At 42.5% G+C, this 13,528-nt stretch overlaps 1 protein-coding gene across 1 annotated transcript in view; it reads right to left on the bottom strand.

Moving 5' to 3' along the window:
- LOC103181313 (protein Jade-1) overlaps positions 1-9,920 on the bottom strand; it is a 45,357-nt gene extending 35,437 nt beyond the window's left edge. The window contains 2 exon segments of the mRNA XM_042338933.1: positions 1,388-1,473; positions 9,526-9,920. Of these exon segments, the coding sequence (XP_042194867.1) occupies positions 1,388-1,473; positions 9,526-9,577 (138 nt within the window). The 5' untranslated portion in view covers positions 9,578-9,920.
- Positions 9,921-13,528: the final 3,608 nt, after the last annotated feature.

Below are 13,528 nucleotides of genomic sequence, written 5' to 3'. Positions count from 1 at the left end.
ACTGTTGGCCAGGACACTGGAAGAAACTCCCTTCGTTTTTCAAATGGTGTGACGGGATCTTTCACCATCCACTTGATGAGGATGTTGGTGCTAGGTCCTGTTAGAGGACGGACTAGAATAAACTGAATGGTCATAACAACAACAACAACAAAATTACAATTGCATAGCGCCTTTCATGTCAGGAGAACATCCCAAGGCGCTGTATTCACTCCTCCCCCACGAGTGGTGTATACATACACCACCTGACATCAACAGGACACAAAGCATTCTTTCAAAAGATTAAGTGGCAGCATCATGAACCGCACAGAACGCAGACTGATGAATACCAATTGCTGTTGAGGTTAAATTGCATCATATAGAATGCCAAAGCCACATTTCTACTTGACTGCATCAAGTGGAAATGTGCAGCACAGAAGAAGGCATTTGGCCTATTGTGTCTGTGCTGACTCTTTTAAAGAGCAATCCTATTTTTTNCATTTTTAAAAACCACAGGCTTTATCGGAATAAAGCATCTGCATATACGTGGTGACTGGAAATAAGGTCACAAGGTAGTTCAGCATACACCAGAGGTGGCAAACCATTTTGGTCGGCCAACCAAATAAACTTTTCTTGATTGAATATCTCTTGATTTATGGCCACTGACATACATTCTTCACCTGACCTTAGGGCAGAGGAAAGTGTTCCGCAGACTACAGAGAAGACCTCTGAGCTAAACTCTGTCCACAAGGCTGCTGCTGATGGTCAGTGCCACTGCTTTTCAGCTAAGATCAAGAGTAGTGTTACCTACACTCAGTTACTGAAGTTGATCAACAATAATAATAATAATCCTTGCATTTGATATAGCGCTTTTCACGTCGGGAGGACGTCTCAAAGCGCTTCACAGAACACACTATAAAGTGAATTGACTGTATATTTGTGGGCGAACGCGGCAGCCAATTGCGCACAGCAATGTCCCACAAACAGTCGTAGATTGAAAATGACCAATTTATTATTGTTTTTGGTTTTGGAGGAATTATTATTAGGCGTGTGGAGTAAGGAAACTTGCCCAAGGTTTCGCCCTTCCTGGAATTGAACTCAGGTCTCTCGCTTGCAAAGCGAGTGCTCTAACCACTGAGCTACAGGACTCCACAATAGCGCCATTAATAATAATAATAATCCTTGCATTTGATATAGCGCCTAATCACGTCTTCGAGACGTCTCAAAGTGCTTCACAGAATATATTGTAAAGTGAATTTGCCTTGGAACCAGTGCCTGCATGTCTCCTGGCCTTTTAGCCGGGAAACTGGTTTGAAGGGTTGGATTATGCTAATACCATTGCTGTGGCGTTACATCACATCTGTGATTTGTTTTATTTTCACGGGGAGCCAGTGCAAGATTTCGATCTTACCTCGGATGGTTTTCGGTCTTCGTGCCTTGACCAGGAGCTTCTCCTGTGCTGCAGTTTGGAATGTTGGGACCAGGAGGTTGAATGACCTAAGGAAAGGGCACAAAAGTGGCGTTCAGTGTCAGCTATCAATCAAAAATCGTTACTGTCCGTCCCGGGGAGGCTCATAGATTACAAGAGTGATTCCATCATAGAACGTGTGAAAGACAAACAACTTTTTGAACACCAGCCGCCTCCTCACACCCAAGCGGTCATTCCTCAGCCTGAGCAGAGCATTGTGGCGAGGTGCTAAGGTGGGCGGGGAGGGGTGGTGGCCAAGGAAGATACAGTTTAATCCGATCCCTTCCTCGCTCTGCTCTATAAACACACGTGTGAATTTTCCAGAAATCAATGAATAGTCATCAAGAGTGCTTGGCTGGTTCTCTTCCTTTCACCTCCCCCGCCTCTCCCCAGTTCCAGGGTAACTTGTATCCATCATAGCCCTACTGATACCCTCGCCGCAATCAATTTATTGAACACAACCCATAGACTGAACCCAGGGTCATCGAGATCTGTGTAACCCAGTTTCAAACGAGATCAAGTGGAGATACCAAATATAAAAGAAATAATAACAACAACAACAAAATGACATTTGTACAGCACCTTTCAAGTCGAGAGGATGTCCCAAGGTGCTGGACAATCAGTGTTTCGGACCCGAGTTGGGGGTTGGGTCGGGATCAGGGAGGGTGGAGGGTGGGTGGGGGGGGGGTGGGGGTGTGGAAGGAGGATGATCGAAGGCACAGTCGAAGGAAGGTCTTGAGACGGGTCTTGAAGGTGGCGAGGGAGGCGGCAAGGCAGAGGGATTGCGGGATGGAGGTCCAGAGGGTGGGGGCAGAGTGGCTAAAGGCCTGCCCGCCAATGGTGGGGCGAGCAAGGAGGGGGGCGTGAAGCAGAAGCCCACTGAGTGGAGTGGGTGGGCAGGTTGTTAGGAAGTCGCAGAGCAAGGCCATAGGAGACTTTGAAGATGAGGACCAGGATCTTTTGAACTGTATCCTCTGTGCCATGGGAAGCTAGTAGAGTCGGGCGAGGATAAGGGTGATAGGGTCACAGAGCCTGGTGCGGGAGAGGACACGGGCTGCAGAGTTCTGGATGATCTGCAGCCTATGGAGGGAGGAGGTGGGGAGGCCGACAAGCAGGGAGTTTGCATAGTCGTTGCAAACAATCCTTGCATTTGATGTAGTTGTATTTACATTGGGAGGTCATCTCAAAGTGACGTCTCAAAGTACAGTGAAGTGTCGTAAATAGTAGGCGAATGCGGCAGCCAATTTGCACGAAATCCGCCACAAAGTGAATGATCAATTATATCTGTAGTGTTTGTTGGTCGGGAGAGCACTTCCGACACAGCTCTAGCACGGCATTGGAGTGTCAGACCAGACTATGCAAGTTCAAAATCCTGATGTGGGATTTGAACTCAACCTTGGGTTGTGAGACATCAAAGCCAAATGAGGCAGAGGAGGGAAGTTGAGAACTTTTTGGTAAGACCAAGGAAGGTAAACACAGTCAAACATAGAGGAAGGAATTCAAAAGATGTTTCTCAATAGATTTTTTTTAAAAATGTTCCGCAATCACAATGGCAAAATCCACTGATGTCTTTCTTTCAGACATTTGTGTCACTGAGGCAGTCTTCCAAGAAAATGACACTCCTATGAATGGCTATTCTTTGTTCCCATGAGAACAAAGGGTAAATAGGGATGATAGAGTTCTCGAACCATGGAGCTTACAGGCTCTGTTACTTAAAAGGCAATTAATTTTAAAAAGAAGCCCAAATCACTTAAAAAGACTGTAACCATGCTGAAAATCACTGATCCACCTCAAAAGCATTACATTTATTTCAGTGACGTGAATCAAGAGAGGACTATTTGATATTGATGAGTGACAGACATTGTGTCTCTCTCTGGGTCTCTCTTGAGTGTGTGTGTATGTCTCTCTCTCTCTGTGTGTCTCTGAGTGTGTCTCTCTTTCTTTCTGTGTCTCTCTCTCTGGGTCTCTGAGTGCGTGTGTGTCTCTCTCTCTGGGTCTCTGAGTGTGTGTGTCTCGTTCTGGGTCTCAGTATGTGTGTCTCTCTCTGGGCCTCTGGATCTGTGTGTGGTGTCAGCCCGGAGGTGGTGAGCTCCAGTAGCCTCACTGGTATCCCTCCCCACCATCCCCACCTCCCCCAAAAAATGGCCACAGTTTTTGTTAAAGGAGCAATTTGAACTTTTTTACAACAATCTAATATGTGTTATTTCCTTATGTTGAGTTTTTAATGAATAAAGTGAAAAAATGTAGTAGTAAAATGTACCTCAGTAGCACCAATCAAAGCCCACAACTTCCCCACAAAATCTAGCAGAGACCTCCGCAATTTCCTATAAGATTCGTAAAGAGCTCTTCAATTTTTTGCAAAAACATCCACACTTTTCTATTAGCCAAGCTCGTGAGTAATAAGAACATAAGAACATAAGAATTTACTTGGCGAAAGAAGACCAAGGTCCATCTAGTTTGCCTTCCACCATTGTGGAATTGTGGAGTCCTGTATCTCAGTGGTTAGAGCACTCGCCTCGCAAGTGAGAGACATGGGTTTGATTCCCGGCAGGGCGAAACCTTGGGCGAGTTTCCTTACTCCACACGCCTAATGATAATCATTCAAGAAAAAAATAAATTGGTCACTTCAATCCACGATTGTTTGTGGGACACTGCTGTGTGCAATTGGCTGCCACGTTTCGCCCACAAATATAGTCAATTGACTTTACAGTATAGTCTGTGAAGCGCTTTAAGACTTCTGGAAGCATATCAAATGCAAGGATTATTATTATTATTATTATCCTGGCAGTCGCTTGACATGTTGTGTCCCAAACTATACACTGTATCTCGCCCGGTATATTATTTTCCAGCAGAAATCTATCAAATGTTCTGCTTCCACTGTCTCCCTAGGGAGCCTGTTCCATAAGTTTACTTCTCTCTCACTGAAGTAGTTTGTCCACAGATTTGTAAAGAATTGTGAACTTTCAAACAGTTTTGATGCAGTAAGACTTTATCAAAAAGTTCTAGAGATCTAATAATAATCCTTGCATTTGATATAGCGCTTTTCACGTCGGGAGGACATCCCAAAGCGCTTCACAGAACACACTGTAAAGTGAATTGACTGTATATTTTTATGTGTGGGCGAACGCGGCAGCCAATTGCGCACAGCAATGTCCCACAAACAGTCGTAGATTGAAAATGACCAATTTGTTATTGTTTTTGGATTTGGAGGGATTATTATTAGGCTCTGTGTGGAGTAAGGAAACTTGCCCAAGGTTTCGCCCTCTGCCTGGAATTGAACTCGGGTCTCTCGCTTGCAAAGTGAGTGCTCTAACCACTGAGCTACAGGACTCCATGGGTTATGGGTATAATAGAAACTTGGCCAAGTTTCACTGGAACAGAGAAGCTTGAAGGGAAACCTGATAGAGATCTTCAAAATTATGAGAGGTTTCAATAGGAGTCAGTAGGGAAAACATATTGGTCAGTGAATCAGTGACCAGAGACCATCAGTGTAAGATAATTGGCAAAGAAGCAAAGAGAGACTTTAATAGATTTTCTTTCAAACAGTTATTAGGATATGGAATAAGTTGCCAGGAGCGATGGTCAAGGTAGCATCCATATTAGCTTTCCAGAGAGAACCGGACAGATATCTAAAAAGGAATAGTTTACAGGTGTATAGATAATAGGCAGACAAGTGGGACTGGATGGATTGCTCTTTCATAGAGCCATCAAGCTTCCTTCTTCTGTGCTGTAAAATGTTTATGTTTCTATGGTGCAGTGCATTTACCCTGAGCCATCAGAGGGAGATAGGTGTACACTACATTGCATGTAATTAGAATATTTTGAATGAAATTGTCTCATACTTGATTGGATTTCTCTTGTCTCCATGTGAGATAGGCCCACACATCAATTGCCATGTGGAATATAAATCAGAGAGAGTCAGCATTATTTCGGGAAATAGAGATCAGTTTCTGACTAACCTAATAACGCTCTCAGACAGAAACCCTGAAGACCACTACATAAAGGAAGATTGAGGGATATAGTTTATAGATGGATATAGGGATTTTCAGAAGGCATTTGGATAAGGAGTATAGAAGAGAACGTCTCTCCAAAAATAATAGAATTGAGGCAAGTTTGTCACATGGATGGAAAATTAATGAAGGCAGAGAGTGGGATAAAAGGGACACATGAGGAGAAGTAATCAATGGAGAGAGCAGAATATTGTAAAGAAACAAAGCAGCAAGTGAGTGGAACTGAATCTAACAACATTCAGTGTAGCAAAGTGTAAGTACAGGTCAACCTCATTATAACAAGTCGATCGCTAAATGGTCTCTCTCCATCAGCAGTGTGCAGCAAGCAAGCATTTCCAACGCTTCCTTGGGATACTGCTAGACGTTGGGAGGACTTCCACACCAGTGCCCTATGTATAGGAAGCAGACTACTCACCTCCCACAAATGTACAGTACCACACTTACGGGATAGTACAAGTTTGCTTTCATATAGATTTGTTTATGGAGCGATTGGACCTTGACATTTGTTTACTAAAAAAAAGCCATGCCAGAAAGCCAGGCCAGGCCACTCTCCGTCTGCTAAAATGTGTCTAACTTCTGGGTTATCAGGACAATGACGTCGTTTTCTGTGCATTTTGTCGGCAGCAAACCTAATGACCCAGAAATTGGACATTTTTAGCGCAGAAAGCATGTGAGAAGATCTGCTCACAAGTGGTACAACACTGTTTGGAATTTTTTCGCCCAACTACCTTTTAATGCGGCTTAACTCTACCTAGGATGGAGAGGCTACATTATGAGGACCCTGGATAAATTTGGGTTATAACCCCTTGAGTTTAAGAGTCAAGGAGCAATCTGAATGAGCTCTTTAAAATAATGGCGAAACCAGTTAAAAGTAGGAAATTGGTTAAGAGATTTATGCACGCAAGGGTTTGTGAGACCGTGGAATACAATGCTCCAGAACACCTTAGATGGAGAATCAATCGGGATGTTTAAGGGATGGAACTGATAGAGATCTGCTCTAGTGCTGAGAATTCTCCTCCAAATTACTAGCTTGCTTCAGATCACATAATAATAATAATAATCCTTGCATTTGATATTGATTTGCATTTTACGTCTTCTAGACGTCTCAAAGCGCTTCACAGAATATAAAATGGATTGACTGTATATTTGTGGGTGAAATGCAGCAGCCAATTGCGCACAGCAGTGTCCCACAAACAATCATGGATTGAAGTGACCAATTTTATTGTTTTTTTTCTTGAGGGATTATTATCAGGCGTGTAGAGTAAGGAAACTTGCCCAAGGTTTTGCCCTGCCGGGAATCAAACCCAGGTCTCTTGCTTGCAAGGCCAGTACTCTAACCACTGAGCTACAGGACTCTATGCCCTCAAATGCACACATCTTTACTGCTCTCAAACCCTAATAGGTGAAACACTAAATCTTGATCTTTTCTACACACTTTGCAATAAAAAAAATCAATTCTTTCTATCCTTCAAAAGCAGCTTTTTCCAATAAATGCAACTAATAGCTCCTATGTTACATTTGAATGCCTCTTTCTAATCCATCAATATTGTGGGCCTCATTATCTCCTCTGATCTCAAAATAAATTCTCCCATCTTCTCCGTTGCTAAAGGCGCCCATAAAGAAGCTCAATTTCCTCTTATGTGCTAAGCATTCTTCTCTCCTCTCAGCTCGAAAGGAACATAGCAAGAAACCTGACCACAAATGACCACTATGGTCCATCTGGTCAGTTCCACAGTATAAAACAATCATAAATGACTGTACTTCTCAAACCTCTATCAATATATTTATCAAATAACTGTCTATCTCTTAAATTTAATAATATTTTTATTATTCTCTTAAATTTGCTTACGCAATCTGCCACCACCACCAACTGCCTTCTCACCCCTCAAGTCCAATCCCTTGTTGGTGAGTCTGTGATAATTATATTATTAGGGTTCAGTTTATTAATAGCCTGCAAGATATTTTCGCTCACAAAATATACAGTCAATTCACTTTACAGTATATTCTGTGAAGCGCTTTGAGACGTCTCAAAGACGTGATATGGCGCTATATCAAATGCAAGGACTATTATTATTATTATTAAGATTTTGAATACTTCAATAAGATTTGCTCCTCTTCTCCAGTGTGAATTTTGCTCACTGCCAAAGCCTCTCCTCGTAACTAAATTCACCTATCAATTTATTATTTTGGTCAGTCGAGTGTCTGACACGTGTGGAAACCCATTGCCATGTTTAAGAGTATGCAAGTCATACAGAGAGACCGACATCTGTAATAATATAATAATCCTTGCATTTGATATAGCGCCTCATCACGTCTTCGAGACGTCTCAATGCGCTTCACAGAATACACTGTCAAGGGAATGTGACACCAGGAGAAACTCCCTTGTCTTTTCGACTAGTACCATGGGATCTTTAATGTCCACCTGAACAGGCAGAAGGGACATCATACAGTTTAACGTCTTATCCCAAGGACGGATAGTAGCTTGTGTTGCATTTTGCACATTGTCCTCTCCACAAGCGTTTAAAACCCAAGATTAGCATCCAACTGTTTTTTTCTCGACTTCACATTTATCACTTGAATTTGTTTTGAGACTTGGTGGTGAACCACACATTGGGCTGTGCGTGGCCTTTCACCCAGACTTTTCAATGAGAAGAAGAAAAAAACAGCTGATGTTCTTGTACTACACGCTGGTAAAGGAAACAGATGACATTGCATTGGCAAAAGAGACAATGCAGTACAATTTACATTTATTTAACTACAATTTACATTTATTTAACTGGTAGCCAGCAAGGCAACCCAGCTGTAGCACTGCATGCTTGAGTCTAAACATCTTTTAAGAGCTCTTTTCTTTCAAAAAAATATTAAAATGTTTAATTAATTTCAAATGAAATTGAATTGTCACAGATTCTCCAGCCTGTACACACTCTTCAATCAATGACTGCAACTGACATCCATGACATTTCTAGGCAGAATAGCTCCCTCAGAAAGTATTTTTTAAAAAGTTTACACTAAGAAACAATTCTCAGTATTTACACCCCCTTAAGGTTCTTGGAACTTAACTTGTACTTAAATCATAATAATAATAATCCTTGCATGTGAGATAGCGCTTTTCACGTCTTCTAGACGTCTCAAAGCGCTTCACAGAGTATACTGTTAAGTGAATTGACTGTATATTTTGTGGGCAAAACGCGGCAGCCAATTGCGCGCAACAGTGTCCCACAAACAGTCGTGGATTGAAAATGACCAATTTATTATTGTGTTGTTTTGGAGGGATTATTATTAGGCGTGTGGAGTAAAGAAACTTGCCCAATCTGTTTAGTGTGATTTCTGAAGGATGAGTGTTAAAATCTTAACATTTGTATGTTGTTCAGCTCTCTTTTGACTTAATGGGACACAGAAAAAGATTGGGAGGGAGCCTAATGGTATTAATAGTAATTCTTGCATTTGATATAGCGTCATTTATATCAGGAGGATGTCTCAAAGTGCTTCACAGCATTCACTGTGAAGTGTAGTATGCCTACAAAATACAGTCACTATACTTTGCAGTAAATTCTGTAAAGCACTTGGTGTCGTCCTTCTGACATGAAAGGTGCTATCGTTAGTGACTGAGTGCTTTATAGACAAACGTTTCTATCAGGAAGTACAAGAGCAAGGTAGCAAAAACTAACTGCAACTTATTGTTGATTATCATGCCATGCAGTTTGGTTATTTGTTCAGTTTAGGGGATGACTGGAAGTAGATCAGAAGAGCCCAATAAATTGGGGGAATGTTTGACTAGGGAATTTAGCCAAATGCACTATAACATGGAAATGAAAATATCCAATGAGAAGGAGCTAACATATAACGTTAGCATTTAGTGACTTGTATAGTGATATGAGAGGCTTACGTGACTGGACTGTCCAATTCACTGCATTCAGAACAGTATCAGTGGTCTCCACAAGACAATGATCTTAATTAAAATTTAACAACTTTGAACAGATCAAAAGATTGCATTTTCTCAAACCTCTTTCCCTCCACTCATTATAGGCTGCTACGTCCTGAAGCCAAAAAGCAATATCATAGAACACTTACTGTCGTTGTCATCAGAATCATCACTGCTGCTGGGGAGCCGGCCTCTTTTCATGGTCTTCTCGATTCCGAACACTGAGTCTGCGAGGAAAAAAGACAGCAGTTACTGACAAGGCCCAACTAGCTAGCGTTCAGCCCTGTTTCAAATGCATCTATCAACGAGACGTCGCTTGTATCTCTGAGAATCTGTAGAATGCACGGAACCATCAGTGTACTTTCCTCTCTACCCACCCCACACGCACGCACACACACACACACACACACACACATACCAAGTGAGGAAAAGACGTCAAGTCCTCAAATCCGAATCAGAGGCAACAATAAAATACAAGTTGGAGGCACACAGAGTAGCACAATGGACTTCTTACCTCAGCTCAGGAGTTTGAGATGCTAACAGTTATTGCTATCGGGCAAACCACAATTAGATCTTTTGGTATTCAAATTTGAAAGTGAGAAAGTTTTGGTTTTACTTTTAGACACTGTTTGGGTTCTCAATGTTGGAGGAATGCAAGTACTGCGTAATCAAATGGCAATGCTTAATTAAGACAGTAACATATCCAGTCAAGTTTGCCAATAACCCAATTATCAAGCTCCAAATAAAGCTGTGATATGGTCCAATGCTAGTTATCCGAATATCCTGACTGGTCTCCAGAAGATTAAATCAGACAATATATCTAAGAATGCAGCAAATAATACCCACATTAAAACAAAATAATTGGAATGACTTTAAAATCCATCTGTAGGTGGAGACTGTTTTAACCATTTTAGAGATTGCTTAACCATTTTAGCAGAAAAAAAATGTTAAACCACAACAATTGGAGGAGGGTAGGAAAGCAGTTCGGATTCTCCTTCAATGCGTAGGTGCTGATCTCAGCAGCAATGCTGCGGGGAGGCACAAAGTGGTGGCCAGACCTCTTTCGGAGGTTAGAGGATGAGAGCGAGACACTCATCGAGGATTGTGGTGAGCAGCTTCACTGACATTTGTAATAAAAATGCATAAACTTTTCTTGGGAGGGTCGGGTTTCTCTGTAATGTGGAACACACCTGCATTATTTATCAAAGCACACATTGAAGTAAATGCATCAATCCTGACCCAGCGCTTTGCCCTGTAAATACACTGTGGGGAGGCATGTTCAATAGCAATAGGGTGGCTATTGATCATGCAGAGAACATGCACTAACCTCCACAGCAGTTAGATACAATACAAAATGACATTTGTATAACGCCTTTCACGTTGGGAGGACATCCCAAGGCGCTGGACAGTCAGGAATTTGGACCCGAATTTGGGGCGGGGCGGGAGGGGGTGTTGCGGTCAGAAGGGTAGGAGGGTGGGCCGAAGGCGCGATCGAAGAGGAGGGTCTTGAGACGTGCCTTGAAGGAGGCAAGGGAGGGAGCGAGGCGAAGGGAACGTGGGATGGAGTTCCAAAGGAGAATGCAAGGAGAACTAGAGAACACCTCACACACACTATTTTTTTTAAAAACTGCTCTCAAACAGCAGCAATGCCACTATTATATCACCGTTCCCACAGCACCTACTGCGTGTGACAGACAGATCTGGGCCACTTTCTACGCTCTTGGTCAAAAAGAAAGTGCGTATGGCAACCCCTCTCCCCAATCCAAGTATGTCAGCCACCCCTCACGGATTCTGAATACCCCAACCCCCCCCCCCCCCCCCATTTAGACCCACGAGTACATCAACCGCCTCCTCCTGAGACCCCATATACATCATGCCCCCTCCCCCCAGTTACTTGACAGCAGTAAGTAGGAACCTGGCTGTTAGTCAATTGGCGGATCGGTTTCCGGGAGTAATAATCCCTCCAAAAAANTTAATTTGGTCGCTCAATCCACGACTATTTATGGGACACTCCTGCATAATTGGCTGCCACGTTTGGCCCACAGAATACACAGTCAATCTACTTTACAGTGTGAAGCGCTTTGAGATGTCTCAATGTCGTGATAAGGCGCAATATCAAATGCAAGAATTATTATTATCATCATCATCCCCGGGAACGTGATCCACCCACCCCCACCCACACCTCTCAACTCCAGTATTTTGACATTACTTTGCCAGCGTTTTTTGCAGTATGTCTGCCATCTGCCAACACTTAGCCTCTATTTAAAGAACACTTGATAGTAACCTCTGGCTGTTCTCCCTACAGGTCAGCCAATTCAACGTGGGTCATAGCTTTAAATATACAGTCAATCCACTTTACGGTGTATTCTGTGAAGCGCTTTGCGACGTCTCAACGATGTGATAAGGCACTGTGTCAAATGCGAGGATTATTATTAAAGACCGTCAATCAAACGTCACAGTGCCAAAATCATAAATAAAAAAAGCACGGGATAAACTCTCCACCGAAGTTATGCTGAATGACAAAAGGCGATCAGCTAAGGATAATGTACTCAATTGCTGCGGTTCATTGGAAGCACAAAGGGCTAAAAGCACTTAGTTGATGGAAACCTGTCCCCCATTTAATAGCTTATTGCTTTCTGACCAAGCTTCTTAGCTGTAAGGCAGCTGAGTTGCTTTTACACGCGACTTTCCTATTCTACCAAGAGTCAGACGTGTTAATGTGGGGAACTACATTTTTAGATTAAAGACGAAAAATCGTCTACCCTCAACTAAAAGCTCACAAATTGGGACCTGTTGTGGGGTTTTTTTTTCCGTAAAAAATGGGAGAAATCTGTCCGCAATAAATCTGTCTGCAGTCAACCAACACAATAGTTTTGTGCCAGCTAGCCCAGCAATACTTAATAATAATAATCCTTGCATTTGATATAGCGCTTTATCACATCTTCGAGACGTCTCAAAGCACTTCACAGAATATACTGTAAAGTGAATTGACTATATATTTTGTGGGCGAAACTCAGCAGCCAATTGCACGCAGCAGCGTCCCACAAACAGTCGTTGACTGAAGTAGCCAATTTATCATTATCATTTTCTTAAGGAATTATTACCCCCAGAAAAACGATCTGCCGATCGACTAACAACCGGGTTCCTACTTACTGCAAGGTAAACAGAGGCGTGTGGAGTAAGGAAGCTTGCCCAACATTTCTCCTTGCCAGGAATTGAACCCAGGTCTCTCGCTTGCAAGGCGAGTGCTCTAACCACTGAGCTACTTCAGAAAGATTACCACAAACTTCCCCGGTACAATGGCTGACATTACCAGGCAGTGAAACACATACACACACAAAAAAAGTCTGTAACTACTGGCCCAGCAGAAACACCCCTCCCGCTCGATTTAGCCCAGATAAGCATTGGACAAGGTCACAGAGAAGCAGAGCGTGCGGGCCTCACTGTTTACTGAGGCTTGTTAATTTAACCCTATTCCCTCGGCTGCAGGGAAAACCTCCCACTGAAGTGAAGTGCAATCTACACAATTAAAAGCCAACCTCTCTCCAACCTTAAAGAGTTAACCTAAAGCTTTGAACTGTTCCTTATAATGCATCCTTCGGTGCTTTTAATAAGCTGTTAGTGTCAACATAAAGAAAAATGATTTGGTGGGGAGGGGAGGTTGGTCAGACATACCTCCAAGTAAATCCTTGCGTTTTATACATTTCTGGAAGGAATTAGTGATGATCAGCAACAAGGCCAACTCTTTGCCTCAAACCCAGCCAATGTTTTTGCTCTCCCTCCAGGGCCCTCTCATCTCCACTCTGATATATCTCAGCTCGCCTATCTTAACTCTTAAAATAAAATTGGTCACTGACTCCATGGCTCTTTATAGGCTGTTGTCGTGCATAAATTGGCTGGTGCAAATTGCACAGACGTCACACCACTCTACAGAATATCCTGTGAAGCACTTTGAAACATCTCAACCACATAAGGCGCTGTATAAAATGCAAAGATTATTATTTTAATAAAATTGGTCGCTCATTCCATAGCTGTTTGTTGAACATTGCAGAGTGCAAATTGGCTGACGCATTCTCCTACAAGTATTTAGTCACTACAATTTACAGTAAGATCCTATAAAGCGCTTTGATGTCTTGACAAAGTGATGCAGTA

The sequence above is a fragment of the Callorhinchus milii genome, unplaced genomic scaffold (genome assembly GCF_018977255.1).
Source record: "Callorhinchus milii isolate IMCB2004 unplaced genomic scaffold, IMCB_Cmil_1.0 Scaffold1, whole genome shotgun sequence".
Classification (NCBI taxonomy): Eukaryota; Metazoa; Chordata; class Chondrichthyes; order Chimaeriformes; family Callorhinchidae; genus Callorhinchus; species Callorhinchus milii.
The sequence above is the reverse complement of the archived record's forward strand: the minus strand, read 5'-3'. Positions and strand labels throughout refer to the sequence as shown.